Source organism: Nematolebias whitei, chromosome 12 (genome assembly GCF_014905685.2).
Source record: "Nematolebias whitei isolate Nwh7 chromosome 12, NemWhi1, whole genome shotgun sequence".
In the NCBI taxonomy this organism is placed as follows: domain Eukaryota; kingdom Metazoa; phylum Chordata; class Actinopteri; order Cyprinodontiformes; family Rivulidae; genus Nematolebias; species Nematolebias whitei.
This window is the reverse complement of record NC_056509.1, coordinates 33,623,119-33,645,852: the sequence shown is the minus strand read 5'-3', so window position 1 is coordinate 33,645,852 and position 22,734 is coordinate 33,623,119. Positions and strand designations below refer to the sequence as shown.

At 40.8% G+C, this 22,734-nt stretch overlaps 2 protein-coding genes across 2 annotated transcripts in view; one reads left to right on the top strand and one right to left on the bottom strand.

Annotated features, from left to right (window-relative positions):
- The window catches only part of LOC119418546 (tyrosine-protein phosphatase non-receptor type 14), a 30,292-nt gene extending 12,503 nt beyond the window's left edge, over nt 1-17,789 (top strand). Inside the window, exons 4-19 of the mRNA XM_037685859.1 lie at nt 624-691; nt 1,641-1,711; nt 2,181-2,268; nt 2,354-2,442; nt 2,543-2,630; nt 2,812-2,894; nt 3,114-3,174; nt 6,756-6,822; nt 7,472-7,935; nt 8,026-9,258; nt 10,924-11,064; nt 11,758-11,976; nt 15,703-15,831; nt 15,922-16,156; nt 16,497-16,660; nt 16,745-17,789. Of these exons, the coding sequence (XP_037541787.1) occupies nt 624-691; nt 1,641-1,711; nt 2,181-2,268; nt 2,354-2,442; nt 2,543-2,630; nt 2,812-2,894; nt 3,114-3,174; nt 6,756-6,822; nt 7,472-7,935; nt 8,026-9,258; nt 10,924-11,064; nt 11,758-11,976; nt 15,703-15,831; nt 15,922-16,156; nt 16,497-16,660; nt 16,745-16,873 (3,329 nt within the window). The 3' untranslated portion in view covers nt 16,874-17,789. The remainder of the gene's footprint in view (nt 1-623; nt 692-1,640; nt 1,712-2,180; nt 2,269-2,353; nt 2,443-2,542; nt 2,631-2,811; nt 2,895-3,113; nt 3,175-6,755; nt 6,823-7,471; nt 7,936-8,025; nt 9,259-10,923; nt 11,065-11,757; nt 11,977-15,702; nt 15,832-15,921; nt 16,157-16,496; nt 16,661-16,744) is intronic.
- Nucleotides 409-22,734, bottom strand: part of smyd2b (SET and MYND domain containing 2b) — a 32,646-nt gene continuing 10,320 nt past the window's right edge. Inside the window, exons 8-13 of the mRNA XM_037685860.1 lie at nt 21,601-21,711; nt 21,408-21,528; nt 21,083-21,257; nt 18,623-18,731; nt 18,419-18,550; nt 409-1,148 (exon numbers count right to left, since the gene is read on the bottom strand). Of these exons, the coding sequence (XP_037541788.1) occupies nt 18,470-18,550; nt 18,623-18,731; nt 21,083-21,257; nt 21,408-21,528; nt 21,601-21,711 (597 nt within the window). The 3' untranslated portion in view covers nt 409-1,148; nt 18,419-18,469. The remainder of the gene's footprint in view (nt 1,149-18,418; nt 18,551-18,622; nt 18,732-21,082; nt 21,258-21,407; nt 21,529-21,600; nt 21,712-22,734) is intronic.

Here is a 22,734-nt window from a genome sequence, read left to right as displayed (position 1 = left end):
AATAATAAAAAAAAAAGATTCTGATAATTCCAAGAGTCTAACATCAGATTATTTTGTTTTTTAATCTGTGTAATTTGCTGGAACAATTCAGGGAGTTTAGTGAAGATGAAACTACGCTGGTGTTAATCTGAAAGGCTGTACACAGAAATTCATTTAGTTTATTTTTTTTAATGCAGCTACAATCTTTTAGAACAAGATTCAAACATTTTAAAATAAACACCTGATCAAAGTTTCCTTGCAAAGGAAAAGTTTTTTTTTTTTTTTTTTTACTCTTGAATTTCCAAGATTACATAATTATTAGACAGCTACACAAAATATTTAAAATATTTCATGTCTGAAGAACATGTCTTGATTTTTCAGTATGAAGGAAACTTCTGTTTTGGGCCTTTTATACCAGATGTTGTGAAAATGAGAAAATATAGCACACAGTTTACTACTTTAGACAACAACCTTGTTTATTAAAAAGATTGAATTCAGTAAACATTCAGCTTTACAGATGGAATATTTGCAGATTTGACATGAATATGAAATGAGCTCTTTAACCTTCAGAGCTGAGTTTCAAATCAACCAAATCCATGTTTTTTTTTCTTTTAATGCTCAAATTTTGTGGTTATAATTTTTAGCTGACTTTGGAGACTTCACTGACTTCCCTTCTCAGGACTTCCTCAGGGAGTACGCGCTCTTCCCAGTGGTGAGTTTTAATGTTTAAATACACATTTTGTGTCTGTCCCCCTGTGAATATACAGCTCGAAGGCACACATTCTTGTATCTGAGATCCTCCTCCTAATGCATACCTGACAGACAGGCAGACAGAGCTTCAACTGTGTCGTTAGTGTTGAGCTAGATTGACATCAGGTGATTATTGCTAGCTAAGCTGCAGTTATTCAGTTACCAGATTCGTAACGGTTTACTCCTTGAGAATGGGTGTTAATGGGTTAATTTACTCTAGTTCGGTTTAGTTAGACGGCACTAATTCACAACAAAATGTAATCTCAGGACCCTGTACAAAAACATTCAGGGGAAAAACTCCCTTTTAACAGGAAGAAAGCTCCAGCAGAACCGAGCTCAGGATGGGTGGCCATCTGCCTCGACTGGATGAAGTTAGAAGACGGGAAAGAGACACAGAAGGATTGGTCCAGGTGGGGTTTCTATGGGAGGAAAGAAAGAAACGTGATAAGGATAGAAATAATTCCAAATACAAACACAAACAGTAGAGGGAGTAAAAACAGCAGCAGAATGAGGAAATGTGGTCAGTCTAAACCTAATGCAGCATATCTAAGGGATAGCTCGGGAAATCCAAGCCAACCCTAACTATAGGATTTACCATAAAGAGAAGTCTTGAGTTTAGTCTTAAATGTAGACAAGTGTCAGCCTCACAGATAGAAACTGGAAGTTGGTTCCTGCCTGACAAGTGAAAGCTCTGCCACCCATTCTACTTTTAGAAACTCTAGGAACCACAAGTAAACCTGCAGTCTGAGAGCAAAGTCTCTCTTTGGGACTGAAAAGTTGGGTTTATCTTTCCCATCTCTGTCTTCAATCTTCTGTCTGATTATTTCCTGATTTTTGGCTTGTTTTTTCTTTGTCCTATCTGTCATTTGCTGTTTTGTTTACTTTGTTTTTTTTGTTTGTTTTATTTGCAGAACTGGCCTAATGGAGAGGAGGTGCAGGAGGACTGGACCAAGAGAGTTGCTGAGGAGCACAAAAGTCACTGGTAACAGCAGCTTCACTTTCTAATCTAATAAATAAGTGCAGTCAAGGTTTCTTTATTGTCCTTCGCATCATGTGTGGTACATGTGGTGGAACGAAACTGTGTGCACAGGGTCCCAGTTACCCAGGCCCCAGCATGTGTGAGCAAGCTAAAGATAAAAGGCTTAATAATAATGCAACAGTGTTTGAAGTTGGGTTTTGTGGAAAGGTTATGAGCATTTAGTGTCTTACCTGTTGTGGATAGCTCCTTGATCAACCTCAGTTTGGAGAAATGAAGTTGAATTTTGACCAGATCAACAAGCTAACTGCTAGCCTGAACCATAGCAGTTTAACTGAATGTTATTTTTATAAACCTTTATCCCCACTTCAAAGGTTCCTAACTATTTAGTTAATAAAATGTCTTGTGTCTTAAATGTTGGATTTGTACCTGGATTATTGAGCATGAACTGTTGGTGTTTGTTTGTCCATTAAAGTGGAATGCAGCCCGCTGAGGCAGAACTGCTCTACATTAAGGAGGTGGAGAAGCTCGACAGCTTTGGCCAGGAGAGCTTTCTTGCTAAGGTGGATAAAATTTGTCATTAGCAGCCTTTTCACAGCTAACGAGAGGGCTCCATTTAAGATACGTGTTCCCCTTTCCCCCCCACAGGACAACTACACAAATGACATTTTCATTGGTGTGTCTTTCATCGGACTGTTTGTCAAACACAGAAATGGCAGATCCATTATGCTCCACAAGTAAGCGCCTTACTTTTTGGGGTTAGCACAAATGCACGGTGGGAAAATTTACTTTTTGCATGCATTCCTGTTTTGGCATGCGTCTGTGTGTGTGCAACAGGTGGAAGGACATTGGTACCATAGCGCACAACAAGTCGGCCATCACAGTGGAGATAACGAGCAGAGACGACACCATCAATTTTCACATGGTGGGTGTTGTGTCTGCAGGCTCTCCTCGGCACATTCAAACACAAAACACTTCCTACACGATGGAACGTTCCATCCACAGACGCCACAGCAAAGAAAAATATCAGAGGCTGCTTCAGGCTTGATTTCCAGTAAATAAAACTGTCAATGTTTTCTTTTTTCTTTTTGTGCGATTCTCTGCAGGAGGATATGGAAATGGCCAAGTACATTGCTCGTCTTTTCACGGCCAGACACAAATTCTACAAACAGAACAAAATCTGCATCGAGTGAGTCTCAAGGTTGCACCGCAAGGCCTTCTGAAGGCCACTACAGTGTGTGAAGTTTGTAGAACTGAGTTCAGAAAATCTTTGGAAGGTTATGTAACTACAAAACAAAGTTTGCAACATTTGTTTTATGCGATTACTAAAGAAGTCATGGTACTTGCGGTTTAGTGAAATACAATTTGACTCTTGTTGAATCATCATTTATGTTGTTTTTCTCACTAGGCCCACTCACTCGCCGGCACCAATTAGAAGGAGACCCACCTGGAACCACCGCTTGTCTCTGGTACAGTTTGCAAGTGTCATCATTTTGACCGTTTCTGGTCTGCATGTGCAAAAGCTTATTACGCCCCATATTTCTTTATTACTACTTTCAACGACTATTTGTAATCTTTTTTTAAAGTAGTCTTCATCTATAGATTTGAGGCATTCTGAAGGTTTTTCTTTGTTTACATTTTGGGACTTTGTCCGCTTTTTTCACTCATTTCGTTCATTTCTTGTACCTGACCGTGACACTGCATATTGTGCATTGTGCTTAGATTTTAACAAAGTAAACAAAATAGGATGCATTAGGCCTAAAAAAAATCCATACTAGATAAAAGGTATGTGAAATTTGTCTTTTATAAACAGAAAATAATCCAGCAAAGACTAGACATAAAAATAAAAATATCTATCACCCTTCAGGAAATTATTTACTACCGTATTTTTCAGCCTATAAGGCACATTAAGCTAAACAAAACAGATAAGTCAAACTTTATTCAACTCATTCACAATAACCACATCAAATCGGTTCAAGGTCAGTAAGCACAATCAGAATTAATACATAAGGCGCACCTGATTCTAAGTCTCTCTGTCGATTTTTGAGAAAAATTAAAGGATTTAAAGTGCTCCTTATAGTCCGAAAAATACGGTAAATGAACCAACATAGTCCATGCTCACCAACATAACTGGTTGGTTCCACTTTGGAGTAAGTTGTTGGGGGAAGAATCAGTTTTGTGTTGTGTGTTTCCTTGACTGATGAAGCCTTCTGGATGGAAGGTGAAACGTTTCAGCACACACACAAAAAAAAGAAACTGTCCAGATGACCTGACTGAAAATTGTTGGACGGTAAATGAAGTTTTCAGATAAAATCTTCTGGAAAACATCCTGTTGGTGCTAAAATACTATTTTATTTATAATTCTGCCATCTTTAGTGTTTATTTATAGATTTGACTTATAAAAGGAAACAAATTGTTTCTTTGTGACGCGCTGCTACTAGCAAAATTACTAGTATTAGCTAGCTACCATGTTAGCAAGTAATTAGCTAAAGAGTTCAACGAGTGAGTCGACACATAACATCGTCTGTTAAACTAAGATGTCTGTTATGTGTTGACACAACAAACTTGGTAAAAAAAATCTTTAAAATCTTTAGGTAGTTACTAGCTAGTTATAGCTAGTAGTACTTTAGCTTGTAACTAGCAATATTCCAATTACTAAAAGTGATTCTTTATTAGGTTAATGTGTGTCGACACAACTGCTTCTTTCCTTGAATTTTGGTCTTTTTTTGTGTTTGGTTCTTATGTACAACAGAGCTTTAGGGGCACGCTAAGAAATAAAACAAAACAAAACATAAAATTACGAGAATCAAGTCATAGTATTATGAAAATAAAGTTGAATAAAGTCTTAATATTACGGGAATAAAGTAGCACAAGACTTTTTTTTCAGCTCTCGTGTTTTTTTTCACCTTGAGTCGGATCCACAGCGCAACATGTCAATCAATCCAGTAGACGTGTCAGTAAATGACCAATCTGAAGCTAAATGCTCCTTACCTGCAGAGGAGCTGCTGCAGCCCATCAGAGCGTACCACCGTACTGTAAGTAGGTTCAAAGTCCTGATACTGATAATAATCTGATGCGCTAACAGATTAACTATCTCCTTATTTATAAAACCTATACCAAAGTATAACTTAACAAGATGCTCAACATTCTTCATTTTACCACAGTTAAAACAGTTGATAAGGCTTTCCAGCTTTTGAAATCTGCATTCAACAACATCCAGACAGATTTGTTGCGCCTCAAACTTGTCCTAAATGCTGACAAAACCAAAGGGATGCTTTTTTCAAATAGGAAGTTGGTCCCAGCAGTTCTTCCTCCGATTTTATCCTCAAATGGTGTCCCCATTGAGTTTGTTGATTCCTATAAATATTTGGGTATCTTGGTCGACTCGCATCTCTCTTTTAAGCTCCATGTGGAAAACTTGGTAAAGAAACTGAAAGGTTTCTTTTTCAGAAACAGATCCTGTCTAACCCTGAACGCTAGGAAACGCCTTGTATCTGTCACTTTCCTTCCCTCCATTGATTACGGTGACATTATCTACATGAACACTCCTACAAGAACCCTGCAGATGTTGGATGTGTCTATCATGGTGCACTAAGATTCATAACTGGCTGTGATTATCGTACCCACCACTGCACCCTGTATTCACTGGTTAACTGGACATCATTAACGTCACGCAGACTCTCTCACTGGTACATTTTCATCTTTAAATCACTTCTTGGTCTGCTGCCTTCATACATCTCCTCCTACATGTCTTTGCGTGAGTGCAGCTACAGCGTGCGCTCTCAGGACATTATTACTTGCAGTGTTCCCTCAGTGAGGACTAAACTAGGCAAGAGGGTCTTCTCCTACTCTGCTCCTGTTTCCTGGAATATCTTACAAAAAGATTTGAAGCTCTCGACCTTGACCTCTCTAAGTGGCTTTAAGAATCTGTTGGACTCCTGGCAGGGACCAATGCAGAAATGTTCCTGTTTTTAGTTTTCTACATTTACCTTATAATCTAGCTGTTTTTTGTTACCTTTTTTTAGCCATCCTATTTGTTAAAAAAAAAACAAAAAAAAACTGGAGTATGACTTTTTATAACTGTTTATTGTTGTCACTATTGTCCATTGTTGTCATCATTCTTTGTTGAAATCAGGTCTCTCTTGTAAATGAGTCCTCGAGGCTCAATGGGATTTACCTGTCTAAATAAAGGTTGAATGAAAAAAAAAATGCAGTAAACTCTGCTTTATCGTGTCGGAGTTCGGATAATATTACGACTCATTTAGCTTCGGATTGGTCATTTGCTGACACGCCTACTAGATTGATTGACAGGTTGCGTCGTGGATCCAACTCGTATGACTTTATTCTCGTAATATTAAGATTTTATTCGACTTTATTCTCGTAATTTTATGGCTTTAATTTTTTTTGGCCCTAAATCTCCGTCATACTTTTGCCAAACATATGTGGCTTAACAAAACAACAAAACATAAACCATTCCGTTGAAAATGGTCAGTACTGGACTAAAAGAAGTGATAAAGAAGCCAACGTCTTACAAAAAAAAACTTTAAAAAAGCTTGACAAAATATAACTTAGGACCACTTTAAAAAAAAAAGTGTTCTTGGAAGCAAAATGTTCAGAAATAACAGATGAAACTAGAACGGAGCTACAAAGACAACAGACTGAGGGAATTCAGAAATGGCCGTGGTAAGTGATCCGATCCCACCCTCCCACTCAGGGTAGGTTCTTGTTCTGCCATGAAGTCTTGGTTTTAATGTGCGTTGGCGTTGTTGGAAAGTTGGCCTGGGTGTTGCTTCCGGTGCGACAATGAAGGCAGTGATTTTTGCCTCTCCTTCCTAACCAACCAGACAATGGCTAGACTAAATTAGGTACAAGTTCTGTGTGGAACTGCACAGTCCATCCCCAGTATATATGCAAATCTACCACGTTCATGTGGTTTAAAGACTGGAGTCTTGTCTTGACTCTTCAAAGCAAGGAAAATGAAATTTCTGATAATTGGAAACTCTTACAGTGCTGCCTTTTTAACGGTGCTAAATGAATTTTTTTTATTCAGACCCGGCCCCAGTCCTGTAACTTCCAGTCGGTGCATGAGCATTATCAGGACTTGCAAAGCTCTCAAGGTAAGTGTGAAATGCACAGATTTAGAGCTAGCTCCACCCTCTCCATGTCACCACTTGAACCACAGCAGGACTTGATTTTATTTTTACATTTTTGTCTGCCTGACAATAACTCAAACGTCAGAGTTTAACTAATCGTGTTTTTCCCATCAGCCGTCTGACTCGGAGCTCATTTGTATTTTAACAGCCTCCCAGCCAATTAGATCCTTGCTTTTGGGGCTCAGAACGATGACCTCATTTGTGCTACGCTCTTTCATTGACTCGTTCACACACTCACTGCCTTATAATCCTTTCCTCACGTTGGCTTGACAATAAAATAGTGGGGAAAAACATTCTGGGTGTGCTAAGCGTGGGCGTGAGATTATTCTGGAGTGTGACCTCAAGCATCACTTTCTAGTTCATTTGTGAGGATGAATTGTGTGTGTTGGCTTTACTTTCACGTGAAAATTACATGGAAGTTGAAATACATTACTATCAGGATGCTTTACGTTTGAATTATTAAAATAAAAACTAGAACAGTCGGAGCACCACAGTTGCCAGTCCAACACTCACTATCAAGAAAATTAGCTCCTTTTTTTACCTATGCATTTGCTTCTTCTGTTTGCCAGCTTAAACAGCTGTCACTATTTTAAACATCCTTTCTGCTCTGTAGACAGCATCTTCCACGAAGACCCTTACTACAAATCAGAGACCAGTCTGGATCCAGTGGACTTTCCTTTCCGAAACGGCACTGTAACCAATGGAAGCATGTACAGCAGCCCCAGCCTGGGCTCCCTCAATCGCTCCCAGACTTTCGTTGCACCTTCGCCCATGTCCTCCAACCTCAGCATCCCCGGCAGTGAGCTCATGCGCCCTGACTACATCCCCAGCCACCGCCACAGTGCCATCATCGCTCCATCGTACCGGCCCACACCTGATTACGATGCCGTCATGCGGCAGAAGAGGCACATGGTCCCTGCCCACCATGACTTCCACAGCCAGTCGATGCGCAGTCTGAACATTAGTAATGCATGTGCTTATCGTAAGCCGGAGGCTCTGGTGTACAGCCAGCCAGAAATCAGGGAGAGGGGCCCTTATCATGGCCTCGGCCCCAGCCCTGGACCTTACACACCACAGGTAGCCATAGATTTTGAGTTTGACCTTTATTTTAACTTATTGTTTTATTTAACCTTACACTGATTTTGTTTCCTAATGCCCTTTTTACAGATCAGTTACAGTAAGCCAGTGTCTCATGGACCCCATACAGGTGGACCAGTCAGCAGCCAGGGTCCCTGCCATTCACCCTGTGTCAATGGAGGTGAAAACAGCAGCGGAGATATTGGAAGCTCCATCTCCCATACGGTCAGCACACCTGAGCTGGCAAACACCAAACAGCAAGGAGCCAACATGGGAACTTATGCAGCTACAGCAAATATGTTAAGAAACCACATGTTGCGTCCTCCTCCACCTTACCCCTCCAACTCCTTTCGCCCAGCTACCAGCACGCCGGACCTCGCCAGCCACCGTCTTCGCTGCATCGGGGGCAGCAGTCCTGAGCTGGTCACCCGCATGGTGCAGCTGTCAGTCAAGACCTTCCAGCCGGACAGCTCGGCCGTGGTCCACCAATCCCTGCAGGAAGTTAGTGAACCGTTAACTGCGGCTGTGAAGCACCGGTCCACTCTGAACAAGAGACACAGCATGGAGGTCATCAGCAGCCTGAGAGGCGGAGGAGGCGGGATGGAAGGGCTGGCGATGAAGAGCGTGAACGGTCCTCTTCTTCGGAGGAACACTCTGAAAGAACACATGATGCCGTCATCCCAGCCTCCGCCCCAACCTCCGCCCCAGCAGCCGAAGGAACTGCCTGTGCAGAAACCTGCCCAGAATGCACCTGAGGCTTCTGTGGTGCCACCTACAGCAGTGGCCTACCAGCACCAAAAGACTCTTTCCAATGCTACCATGCTCATACACAGCAGTGAGAGTGAAGAAGAGGAGGAAGAGGAGAGGCCTGAGCTGGACGTTCAGATTCCCGGTCTCCACGAGGACATTAGCATCAGTGCTCAGCTTCAGGCTGCTCTGGCTAAACTGCCCAACAAGCCCCCTCCAGAGTACCCTGGTCCTCCAAGACCTCCTGCCAACGCTCAGATCCGCTCTCACAATCACACCCTCACCCAGCGTCACAACCACAATCCATCACCACACTGCAGCCATGAACCAATGGACCTAAATCAAGGCCTTAACTGTGGGGAGAGCCAGGGTGTCTGTGGAGCTGGGGGTGCAGGTGGGACCCTGACCCGAGGGGATCAGAGTGTGGTAAACGGAGCAGTTTTAGGTCCATCCATTTCAGAACCAGACTTGACTATTGTGAAGGAGAGGGTGAGGAAGGAGCCGGTGAGGGAGAGGCCGGTGTCGGAGATGTTCTCCTTGGAGGACAGCATCGTGGAGAGGGAGATTGCTCAGAGGGTAAGATGGCAGCTTTACACGTTTTAAAAAGTTGTCTAACAATTCTCAGCAGTTTTCATCAGAAACGCACATTCGGAAAACTTAACAGTTAAAATGCCTTAGATAATTTATTTCTTATTGACCAGATTAAAAGTTAATGAAAAATAATTTCAGCAGGCTTTCAATTGTTTTCTTGTTTAAAAACGTAGAACATCAATTAACTGTTATTATTATTATAAAATATTATCCAATCCATGGAGATTAGTGCTAAATATTTCTTAACGAAGGAATTATTTTTTTTGTTGAGGTTAAAAAAAACCTGCCCCGATTTTATTTTTCTAAACATTTCACAAACTTTTCTTGACAAGTGCCGCACGGACCTTTGACACAATAAAATTTTAATTTGTACCAAGACTAACCACAGTTTTGTATTTGTTGCTGTGTACATGTGGTGCCTCCTTGATGACGATTCCCCCCTCAGTGTTAAAACAGTTTGGACTGAATGAGGAAAATGAAATGTAAATGAAATGTAAACGGTCCACAGACAATCAGACGGTGCCCGTTTACCCACTTGGAGTTCTGCAAAGCACTTTACGATGTTTCTCACTCAAACAGAGCTTTGTGTTTTACTTTTTACACTTTTTGTAAAGAGCCCTTTTAAAATCTCTTCTAAGTGGCTTGTCAAAGACAATCTGGCATCTGCAGGACTGGGAATTGGACCTTTGACCTCTGATTTAAAGGTTACCACTTTACCACTGGGCCAAACCTTCCCCTAGTTTATTAATAAATTTATTTAAGTATGAATGATTATTGTTGTAGTAACTTTAGATCAATATTTATTCATTAAGAGATGTTTGTATAAAATGTGCACATACTTTTTGTGTAATTTGTTAAATTATATCTCATTATTATGAAACAGAAATATAGGGTAAGTGTTATTTTGGTGAACATTTTATGGTCTGTTGTTTACAGGCAGGTTTCACAGCTTCTGATTAGCAGTAATCTGAGTTTCAGTACATAAGAGGGTTGCACTAGGCTCCGAGTTCCCCCCCAGGCAGCTAAAAGCCGTACAAATCCCTCAGATTATGCCATGAGTTGGTGGTTCTTGTGCAGGTTTGCCTTCTGTTTAGACACAAGCAGATGACACAGCATTTGGGTTCAAACACATCCCGTCTGGGAGTGATAAACCCTTCTGTCCATCACTGGCCTTGCTGTGGTGGTGTCTATAAACCTCCAACACAATTCACTTCTGTCCTGCTCTTCACTCCTGATTCAACCTGCATTTTTCTTTCTAATGCATAAAGGGAACCCCTGTTGGACTGTCCAGCTGTCGTTTTGACTGTCCCACAGTGGACGAAGGAGGCGGAGCTGTCTAAGAGGTTTAATAGCATCACAGGTTAGACGAGATAATCCTTGGTGGAAGGAGGGACTCTGCAGCAACATAAAGTTTGAGTGACTCAGTAGGCAGTAAGGTAGGCAGAAACAAATAGAGAGGTCATTAAAAAAATATATAGGGACAGATGTAGATCTTTCTTGATGTTTTGTGAACTGGACTTGTTTCACACCTGCTGTCAGACCACACGAGGACAGGTAGCGCCACTCGTTTTGGTCATGCGCATACGTAGACCCTTTGTTTTACAATCAATGCCTGCGGTCATGACACCGGGATTTTCCTCTCTTTTGAAGACGCTGGAAAGACAAAAGATGTCTGTGGACTCCATGAACAGACCACTGATGATGGCCGCCCTCAACGGCCTCTACGTAGCCCGAATGCCCGCTGCCCAAAACCCAGCAGAAGAAGGTGCCAAATCAGCTACGGACGAAAAGGTAAGTTACTTTCTCCAAGGATTTCATCACTTTAACAAAGTATTATAATTGTTCTGCTAATTCTGGTAAGATCGTTCTATCATCTTCAGTGCTCTTTTTAGTTTAGATTAACCATTTCAGGCTTCAACCATTGTGAGGCCACTGTAGATTTGTTTAATTTCCAAAATCACTAAATCTGAAATTACAGTTGAACCAAGAAAATCTGGCTCACTCATGGTGATCACATGATTTTCATTAATTCTTCTTCCCACTCAGATTATTTGCTCTGGGGGGGTGTGAAAGCAGGTTTTTCGTCCCCGACTGTTGCTAAGCTATTGAGGGCAATCCCCTTAGTGGGCTGTGGAACGTGTGGCATGGTGGTGATTATCGTCTCTGGGCCTGCTGCTATGTGAAGAATGTGACCCGAGACGGGGCGAGCGAGGCAGCCATGGAGGAAAAAAGGGGAAGAAAGAAAGATATTCTGCTCTCCCAAACATGACTGGTTTATTAAATACGTAGCACCCTGAAGAAGAATGCCCACCCCTTCTTCTTTTGTTCAGGTTTTGAAGCTGCGTTAAATCAGTTCGAATGCTAAAGTCCATTTTCAGTGAAGCAACAACCATTATAACGAAATCCTTGCTGTGCCCAAAGAGGAACCAATAAATGCTTGGTGTTTGAGAACTAACCCCTCTTCTTTTTCTGTTTGCACCCCAGTGTAAGACCTTGGAGCTGAAGCTGGAGGAGGAGCGGGTCTTCACTGAGTACGAGCAGGTGCCTAAGAAGAGGGTGAACTGCGTTGTCACGACGGCAACTTTGCCCGAAAACCTGGAGCGCAACCGTTTTCGTGATGTCGTCCCTTACGAGGAGAATCGAGTCGAGCTTGTGCCCAACAAAGAAAACAACACGGGTTACATCAACGCCTCGCATATCCAGGTGCGTTGGAAATGGGTGATCAGATACTCAGCTCTGGGATTTTATTGTTTCCCTTTGTCAATCTGCAGCAGTGCCCCTCAGTTCTTTCTTACTGAAGATCGAGTCCCTTAATTGATTGAGAAGACACATGCTTTTACAGCCCCAAAAGAAGGTAAAGAAACAAAAAGGGCTTTTAGAGGAGTAGCCCTCTCATCTCACATCCATCAAGAGTGACGGAAGCAAATATACACACGATTAAAAGCACACCTTTAAGTGTGTAAAAGTCACTCTAGGTATTCACGACATTGGTTTTGTTAGCTAATCACTCCTGGGGAGGGCCACAGTGCTCCTCAGTTTCTTCTGCTTGCATACAGTCTGAGTGGAGTTTAAAGTTATCCAGTTTACCCACTTCTTCCTTTTGGGTTGCCGGGGTCACTGGTGTTCATGTCCATCCATCACGGGGGACACCCTGGACAGGTCTCTGTCCATCACAGGGACACAAACGAGACAACCCATTCACTCTCTCACTCACACCTAGGGACAATTTAGAGTTACCAATCAGCCTAACATGCATGTTTTTGGTCTGTGGGAGGAAACTGGAGTACGTGAAGAAAACCCACGCATGCATGGAGAGAACAAGCAAACTCCACCCAGAAAGGTCCCCTGGACTGGGATTTGAACTAGCGACCTTCTCGCCGAGAGGTAGAAGCTCTACCAACTGTGCCACAGTGCTGCCCGAGTTTAAAGTTTATACAGATCATTTTGTTTGGTATTTCAGTCGCACAAACATCAAAAATCTTCATTCTTATGATCAACCTTCACAGATGTTTAGTGAGGCACAGACTCTACATATGCCTTTTATTTTTTAAATAATTTGTCATTCAGAGTAGAGCTGTCATTTCTAACCCGGGCCCAAAGCCCAACCCGACCCGAATTTAGGGTGGAGTGGGCCATGATAATGCGCTGGATGGGTGGGCCGGGTCGGTGTCGGGCTTTTGATTGTGTCAGCGGATCAACCGCGATCCATTTATATGGCAATATGGCTTGCCATAAAAAAAAAAAAAAAAAAAAAAAAAATCTAATTATGTGACGACTTGCCAAATAATTAGATTATATGACAACATGGCTTGCCACACAATCACCAGCCGCACCCGGCCATTTCACCGGGAACTGACCGGCCTTGAAAGAGGTAAAATAAAGTTCAGTTAAGCTTCAGATGAGACTGTACTGCCAGGAAGTGATCCATCGCCCAAATGGATGTTCAGCCACTGCACTCAGCGAACGCGTGCGGCCGACGACCCAAACAGGCGAGATCCCAAAGCAGACATGTCAGAGCAGGGTCCGTGTCTGAATAAATCAGAATGCAGGCAGAAATAGGGTTTTAGTGCTGTTTGATGGCCATGAACAGACAAACACCCCCTCAGCTCTGATCTTCTGCCCCTTTTATTCAGCCGCGCGTCACCGCGGTAAAGTTTGACGGACGTTCGAGCTCCTTGGCTTCAGCGGCGTGTTACTCTCGTTCGATCCAATGCAGTCAGTCTGATTTCGGTCAGCCAAACTTGAAGGAGAGGAAGACACCGCTGAAACCACGGAGCTCGAATGTCCAATGTGAAACTAACTTTACCGCGGTCCGCGCATCCACCGACTGTTAAAAACTATTAGCAGTCAAGGCTTAATTAAAATGTTTTTTTTTTTTTTTTTTTGGGTTCGGACCTGTACTGTTACTTTGTCGGGTCAAGTGGGGTCCGGAAATGATGGCTATGGGGTGGGGCTGGGTCGAATCAGATTCTTTGGGCTCGAATGCAACTCTAATGCAGAGGCCATGATACGATATTTAAAAAACAAACAAACAAACAAACAAACAAACATACAAAAAAAACACTCCAGTTTTGTGTCCAAACAGATCTTAATCTTACATTTAGCTGCTCACAGGCATGTTTTTTTCCCCCTTAAAAGTATATTTTTGTACTATTTCTTCATTATTATGAAAATCTGAGGTGTTTGCATGTAATTTTATGCAAAAATAATTACATTTCAAAATACCTTTAAAAAAAAAAAAAAAAAACAACAACCTAGAGCACAGCTTCATGCAAGGATAACATCAATATAATATTAGTTTCTGGTTTGTAATTGTAAAGCAACATCTTAAATTTCAGTCCTGTAGGTTTTCAGTGTAAAAAAACCCAAACATTTACAACATGTACTTTTAAAAAAAATGTAAGGATTTATATGTTTTTAATTAGTTTTTCTACCATGTTCGTTTTACGTGTCTTTAAATGAAAAGCTACAGTCTTGGAGCGTTTGGCCACAGTCATGTCATTCAGCCTAAATTAAAATGGTTTGTTTTTAAGGCTCTGTTGTGGTCATCTCTAATCAGTCAGGGAATGTCTTGAAGGAAAGGATGAAAGGCAGCCATTGAAGGCTGTTTGGACCTATAAGCTCTCAGAGCTCCTTGGATCTACTAAAGAATGTTGTCCAAACTCCAACCCTCTTAAGGAACTGGAGGTTTTCTCTCACTGGCCTTCAACTCGCCCTAAGTTGAAAACAGTCTGTGAATAACTACTTTAAGTTTATATTGTTTAATTACTGTCGTTTTAAGGCCTTGTTTGGTCCGAATCCATCTCTTAATGCTGTTTACGATCACGGGCTGGCGTGATGAGTCAGCTGAACGTTGTGTAACGCCAGTAAAGTTAGGATGTTGTTAACGATGGAAAATGTGAGGTGCTTTATGGTTTTAATGGAAGGACACTGAACTAAATTGGAAGAGTAGCAGATAAATAAAAAACCACACAAAGTTGGAGCTCATTATGCTGCCCTCTGGTGGTGATAACATGATCTTCAACTTTTTTCTTCTAAATGTTTTCTTGGATTAAAATTTAAATATAATGTAAATGTATAATGTTTCTAGAATTGCGCCGCTCAAGGTGGCTGCATGTTGGAGCAGCTCTGTTACTTTCATTCTGAGATTTTGCTTTTGGAAACTTTAATTCCTGGTTTTCTGGATGTAAGTCATATTTTTTGGATGATCGTTTCCTCTGGTATCAGATGCTGTGCAGCTGGAAGGATTTTTACTGAAACTTTTAAAGTTTTGGACATTTGTTATGATGCGTAACCATGGCAACAAGGCTGTTTTCTACAACAACAGCAGCTGATTAACATTTCAAAAGCTCAAATAATATCTCAACTACAGCCCCAACTCTCAAATGAGTTGAAAAGGATGTTATGTGGACGCATTCTCATCTACCAGCCAGCTGTGCTCGAGTGCCTGGCCACTGAGATCCTGGAACTAGCAGGAAACACGGCTCATGACAGTGGAAGGACAGGATCGTCCCTCAGCACCTACAGTTGACTGTCCACAGCTATGAGGAGCTCGGCAGACTGCTGGGAGGAGTGGCCATCGCTCTGGGAGGAGTTCAGCCCAGCATTCAAGCGGTCCTACAGTCCAGCGGAACTGAGAGGTCAGCCGAGTCTGGGTGGACGGATCGGACGGCATCTGCAGCCAGTTTCTTAGGATCCACTGTGGGATGGACCTTTACAAGAGATCCTTCCTGTCTACAGCCATCAGTATCTATAACATCTCTTAATGAAATGAGGATAACGAGTTATAACAACAAAATAATTTCCCTTTGGGATTAATAAAGTATTTTTGAATTTTGAATTGAATTGAATTGAAATGTTTTTGTGCAGCTGTTTGCACTGTGACTCGTGTGGTTTCCAATAATTAGGTGCATGTGTTGGTTTCTCCAGGTTATGATCAGAGGGGAGGAGTGGCATTACATCGCTGCTCAAGGCCCACTAGCCAACACCTCTGCCGACTTCTGGCAGATGATCTGGGAGCAGGGGGTCAACGTCATCGCCATGGTTACAGCAGAGGAGGTACAAACAAACGTGTCTATGTACATGAATTGCGTTCAGTCTGCCATTTCCTACCATCGCTCATTCTGGTCGTATCAACCTCTAATCCAGGAGGGCGGCAGGTCCAAGAGTCACCGCTACTGGCCCAAACTGGGCTCCAAACACAACTCGGCCACCCACGGCAAGTTCAAGGTCACCACCAAGTTTCGCACAGAGTACAACTGCTACGCCACCACGGGGTTGAAGGTCAAACACCTGCTCTCTGGCCAAGAGAGGACGGTTTGGCACCTGCAGTACACTGACTGGCCTGAGCAGGGCTGTCCTGAATATGTTCCTGGATTTCTCTGTGAGTGAGATTTTTTTATTTTTTTTTATTTTTGTGGTCATCCGTAGTTGGTGATGATCACAGGACTTTTACGGTTTGTTGTCTAAAGCAGTGGTTCCCAACCCTGGTCCTTGAGGAGCGCCATTCCCTCCACCAAACATGATTCAGTGATTGAATGACTTCATCAGAGTTTTGCAGAAGCCTGTTAATCACCCATTCATTCAAATCAGGTGTGTCAAAGCTGGGAAACAGCTAAAACATGCAGGATGGTGTTCCTCAAGGATCGAGGTTGGGAACCACTGGAAAGAAGCAAACACCTGCAGAGAGGAGCTCACTCTTTGCTCTGTGTCTTTCCCTGCAGCCTACTTGGAAGAAATCCAGTCTGTGAGGAGACACACCAACTCCATGCTGGATACCTCAAAGAGCCTGAACCCGCCGGTGGTGGTGCATTGTAGCGCGGGTGTGGGTCGTACCGGGGTGGTAATCCTGACTGAGCTCATGATCAGCTGCCTGGAGCACAATGAGGTGCGAAGATGCCCCAGAGACCATTTACTCTACAAGATGAGTCACCTTTTAAATGAAAAATTAATATATCGTCTCTTCTTTCAGCCAGTGGAAGTTCCCACCATGTTATCAGAGCTGAGGCAGCAGAGGATGCTGATGGTGCAGACCATCTCCCAGTACAAGTTCGTCTACCAGGTCCTCATCCAGTTCCTCAAGAACTCCCGCCTCATTTGAGCCGGAGCTGCCGACCTCAACCTTAACAGGATGTGGAATAATGCTACTAGACGATGACGGCGGTACTTCAAGTTACAAATTGTAGCTGGTGGACAGAAGAGAGATCTGTGTGAGCTTTCTACTGGTCTGTTTTTTTTTTTTTTTTTTTTAAATTGACCTCAAGGGAGAAAATCGGCTTTTGTAGAAACTTAACGTTTCTTTTTACCAGAGCATTCAGAATTAGCTCTTTATCTCCTTGGTCTTTTTAAACATACACGTTAATGCGTTGCCTCCATGTAGGCCAGGCAAACGAGCAATTTGTCTTGGCTGCAGGCGTGAGCGTGCATTCTTAATTTCTTCATGAACATCCCGAGAGTGCTTCTGGTTTTTTTGGTCAGTATTAGACGTTACGCAGCGTGAACAGTAGGGGGCAGCAGTGTCCTACACTCCACATCCTCATTCTGAGTGTGCCATACTGTAGGATTCTACCTAATCACCGAGTAGCAGCGACGTAACTGATGCTTTTATTTATTTTCATAAAGTCTGTGGTCAACTTGATGTTGGAGAGCACAGTAATCTGAAACCGTCGTAATGTTGATCCTGTTTTATTTCTGTAAACTTGTATGTTCTAATGAAATGATTGGCTATGTCAGAACATTTAAAACCCCTCGTTCTCAAACATTTGTGACCTCAATGCGTGTCAAAACTTTAAAGTGTCCAAATTGGAGATAATTTATGATTATACAAATAATACTGTGTGTGTATATAAATAATGTATTCTTCGCCTTACTGAGATGATGACAGAAAGAAGCGTTTTGTTCTGATCTTGTTGCTCTGGTACCTCGGCTTTATCTGTTAATTATTATAAGAACAAATCCAACGTTTCATCTTAAAAAAACAAAAACAAATGCAGTTTTATTATTTTGAAAGACACAAGTGACAAAATTGCCATTTTAAATAAAATAATTTAAACTTTAATTTGAAAAAATAATGAACTTATGTCCTGATCTACTTTTCAACTTTAGCAAGTTTAAAAAAACTATTAGGACTTGTAAATACTAAACATATGAGAGTGTTTTTTTCTTGACTTGGTTTCCTATCGAAACATAATAAACTATGCATGTTTTTTTTAACATTTCTATGTATATATTACAGTGTATGTACTCAAATCAGTATAAGCTTTATAGTATTTGGACATACAGCTACTTTTTTTGTTGCACTCTTTGTCAGTATTTTCATCACATAGCATTCGGCTGTTGGTTTTATATTTAATTTTCTATTCTCGTCTTGATTAAAACTTTCATAAACTCTTCAGTTTAACGTGTACAGAAGTTTTGTAAATGCATTCCGAGTGCATTAAGATTTGTTTTCCTTCCTCAGACACATGAAACTGTTATACTTGCTCATTATGCAAATAAAGCCTTATTTTCTTTAAGACTTATGTCTTCAAAATCATTTAATTGGTGAAAGTTTCAATAAATTACTATTACAAGAAGACAAAATCACCACTTGAAGATAACGAGTGGTAACCTACTTAAGTGATAAAAACAGGAGGGAAATGCTCACAGTTCTGTAAAACATCAAGAGTCCCATCGAGAGCAGCTGCGCGGACGTTTTTCACTTTTGTCCCATCTCTCTGCGCACGTCTTTAACGTAGGGGTGATCCTTCCCATGAGCCACCTCCATTATAGCCAAAGCCTGTTCGTAGAAAACAACATTTTAATAACTTTTAAAGCATTGTTATGTCTGTATGTGATTGGTAAAGCCGACCTTCTTGAAGGCACTGACGGCCTCCGAGTGCCTCTCCACCCCCCTGTAGATCCTGCCCATCTTCAGGTACATGGAGGAGACGTTCAGGGAGTACGGTGGGTACAGTATACTGCGCAAGACACGAAACGTGACCACACTTCACTCAGTAAGTCAAGAGGCAAACAGTTGTGTGGAATAATGAATGAACATCTGGTCAGTATTTTATTCTTTTTCTGTTAAAGTTAAGTTTATGTGACAAAAGATCCCAAATATTAAGGTGCTACAGTTTATAACAAGACTATGGTACATAAGCATGTCGACAAACTATTATCCAGCAACAATCTGTTTTTTTGTTCAGTTATCTTGAACAGATCAGAAGTTATGGCCCCAACTAGCAAAAACAAAAACGTTTGATCTTGATTTGTGACCTTGAAGCCGGAGTGACGAAAAGTCTGTGCAACACTCGCACCTAGTGATGATGCTTACATGCATGTGCATGAAGTTTCATTAAATTGTTGGCATGAAGAGATAAGTGCATAATGGATGAATGGAGACTACGGAGGCCGACAGGTGCAAACAAGCTGCAAACACGTGAACGATGCAAACGCAACAGAAAAATGCTACAAAAGAAACAATTCTGCAATCACAGAAAATAGAAGAAACTTAAAACAAAAAACGAATGCAAAGGAAAAATGCTGCAAATACCAAAACACTAAACGACACCAAAACAACTGCAAGTAAGAAACGCTGCAAACCGAAGTGCACCAGACCAGCAGGGGGACTCAAACACCAAGTCCTCTGGGACCAGACCCCCTTAAAGACATTATAGCAGAGTGGTCACCGTGTAAAGTCATACTACTTTCATAATAGGCATGGTTTTTAAAATCTGTCAACTAAAGAGAGGTTTTGGTAATGTAAAAGTACTGTTAAAGGTAAAGTAAAAGAAAATTAAACATTGGCAAGACAATGGCTTTAAATCATGTCATTTGCAATTTCATAGGAAAACCAGATACATTATATTAAGATAAACATGAAAAAGAAAGCAGATAATTTTGTCACAAAATGAAATCCTAATTATGGGTTAAGTTCAGCAAAACAAGCATCAAGTCCAGCTAAGATGATTTGGTTCATTTCTAAGACTTACAAATGTGAAGTAGAAGTACTCCCAATAATTTTATTGTATATGCAGCGATATCTCTGATATTAGTGTTTGGATAAGTATTAAAGGTTTGTAGCAATTTACAAAACAGGCTAGTTTTTAAAACTATATTTTTACATATTTTCAACCAAGTTCACTAATCTTCATGAAGTAAACATAAACTGCCTTAATACCAATATACTAAGGACACATTAGGACAGAAACTATGTTTTTCAGATAGTCTTGGCATAGTCAAAACAGAGATATTAAGGATTTGACATTTATTATTGGGGGTACCATCCTTCTCAAGACAATTTCAGCCCCGGCGCTCCAGTTTTAGTACAACCAGGCTTAAAATAACCAGAAAACATTTCTCTTTGAAATAAAATAAGTTGTAGCTTTAAGTACTAAGTGTGCATTAAACTCCTAAAATAAGCCACTTTTTGGCCAGTGGCTCAGCTAGAATATATTTAAGGGGGTCTGTTCCCAGAGGACTTGGAATTCAGTCCCCCTCCTGGTCTGGTGCATTTTTGTTTTTATGGAGTGAGTTTGCAGCATTTCTTACTTGCAGCTGTTTTAGTGTTTTTTTTGTATTTGCAGCATTTTTCCTTTGCATTTGTTTTTTTGCTCTGGAGTTTGCATCATGTGTTTGCAGCTAGTTTGTGGCCACCATAGGAGACATAATACATCTGTCTTTTGACAGGCCACAAATACAAATAATGATTAAAATAATACAACAATAATAATAATAATAATAATATAATCATAAAAAAGGGCATCTTAGATTTGCGTATTAGACAAAACTGAGCTTTGGGGTTGGAAACATTTTAATTTGAGAGTTTGGGAATCTTGAAGTGGGATTCTGTGAAGATAAGAACAATTATTATCTTACCTGTTTCATATAGATCTTTCAACAGCCTCAGTTTGGTGAAATTGTTGAATTCTGACCAAATTGAAGAGCTAATGGCTTGAACTAGCTGTTAGCTCGTCGATCCAGTCAGAATTAAACAATTTCTCTAGATTGTTCAAAGGTTCAAATATTCATCCAAAACAGGTAAGATATTAACTGTTCATATCCACAGAAGCCCACTTCAAAAGATGTGAAGTAACTATTTAAGGTATTTTTTGTCAGATTCAGGCTCCCTAACATCGGTCGAAACAAGCAGAGAAAAGTATTTATGTATTCAGTAAATGTTAGCATTGCTCGAGCAAAATAAATCAAACCAGTACTTGTTGCATCAATAACAAACCTTTGTGTCTGTAAAGTTTTAAAGTATTCGAAGTATTTCGTTAAAATGGCTGCAGAAACAATAACATTTCAAACAAAAGAAGAGTCTCGGTACCTGTATGGTTTCAGGATCTTCTGTCCGTATCTGATGGCTCCATCAGCATCCTGCGTGTAAATACAAACCCCCATGGCCTGGTACATCATGTGGAGCATGTAGATGTTGGAGTCATCAAAGACGGCTCCCATTTCATCCAGACTCTGCTCACACATGTCCAGCAACTCACTGGGAGGTGCTGCTGAGTCAAGGCTGCATCAGGTAAACACTCAGCCAAAGGTTTTCCACACAAACTACTGATGCCTAAAAAACGCCACCTAAACAAACACTGAACTTTTATTTGAATATTTGATTTTTTTTCTGATAATTCAGCACCAAAGGATATTTTTCACATTCTTCAGGGCCCGGAACTCTCTGATTTTATTCCTGGCGTAGCGCACCATGTTGCTGATGACCTGCGGCTCGACGGGTTCGCTCCGGTTACGAACCTTCAGCTTTAATTTGTCCTAGAGATGGAAAAGTTTTTTTTTTTTTTAAAGTCTGCTAAAGGAAGTCTTCCATTCTCATTTTGGACGTACTTTGGACTTGGTTCTGCACTCGTGACAGTCGCAGGTGAAGTAATAGGACTCTCTCAGCCTGGTGTTACGATCGTCCGTTGGATAAAGCAGGTCTATGTAGCTGATGAGCACCTGGAAAGAACAATAAAACCTTTAATAAAATTAAAATAATAATAGCTAGAGAATTTGCAATTCCTGCGAAAATGCAGTGTGAAATTAGCTACAAACAGGCTGAAATGAAATAGCAAACCTCAGTTAGCAGAATAAAACAGAAAGAACACATATTTGCTGAATTAGGTTTAAACAAGCAGAAATTAGGAAATCAGCCAAAAAAAGCTAAAATTAGCAACATCAACAAAAAAAAAACAGCTAGAAATTAGCTGAAAAGGCAGACAAAGCTTAGCCTATGACAAGGAAGTGGAAAGAGCTGAAATGAGCTAAAAAAATTTGGAATTAGCTGAAAAAGCTAAAATTTGCATAAAACAGTAGCAGAAACAGGAGAAAAAGCTGAAAATAGCAGAAAAAAGCTGAAAGGAGCATAATAAGCTAAAAATAGCAGAAATAAGTTAATTAGGCTGAAAGTAGCAAGAATTACCAAGAAAAACTTGAATTTATCTGAAAACAGCTTAAATTAGCTAAAAAAGGATTCTAAAAATGTAGTTATGAAAAGGTAAAACAAGCTTAAATTAGCAGAAGAAAGCAGAAAGAACATTTTGCCCAATTAGGCTGACAGAAACAGAAATTAGCACAAAAAAGTGGAAATTATCTGAAAAAAGCTGAAATTAGCAAAAGAACAGCTGAAAAGTAGCTAAAAATGCAGAAAGAAGCTGAAATTACAAGAAGGAAGTGGAGAGAGCACATTTTTGCTGAATTAGGCTGAAAAAGTTTAACGGAGTGCAAAAAGTGGAATTAGCTGAAAAAGCTTAAATTGGCATAAAACAGCTAAATAGTTGCTGAAATAGCATAAAAAGCTGAAACTTGCAGAAATAAGCAGAAAGGAGCATAAGAAGGTGAAATTAGCAGAAAGAAGTTAGAAGAAGCACAAAAATGTTGTAGTTAGTAGAAAGAACCTGAAAAACAGCTGGAAAAAAGTTTAATTTTGGACAAAGAAGCTGAACCAGAACAAAATGTGAGAGGAGCAGTAAAAGGTTGTAA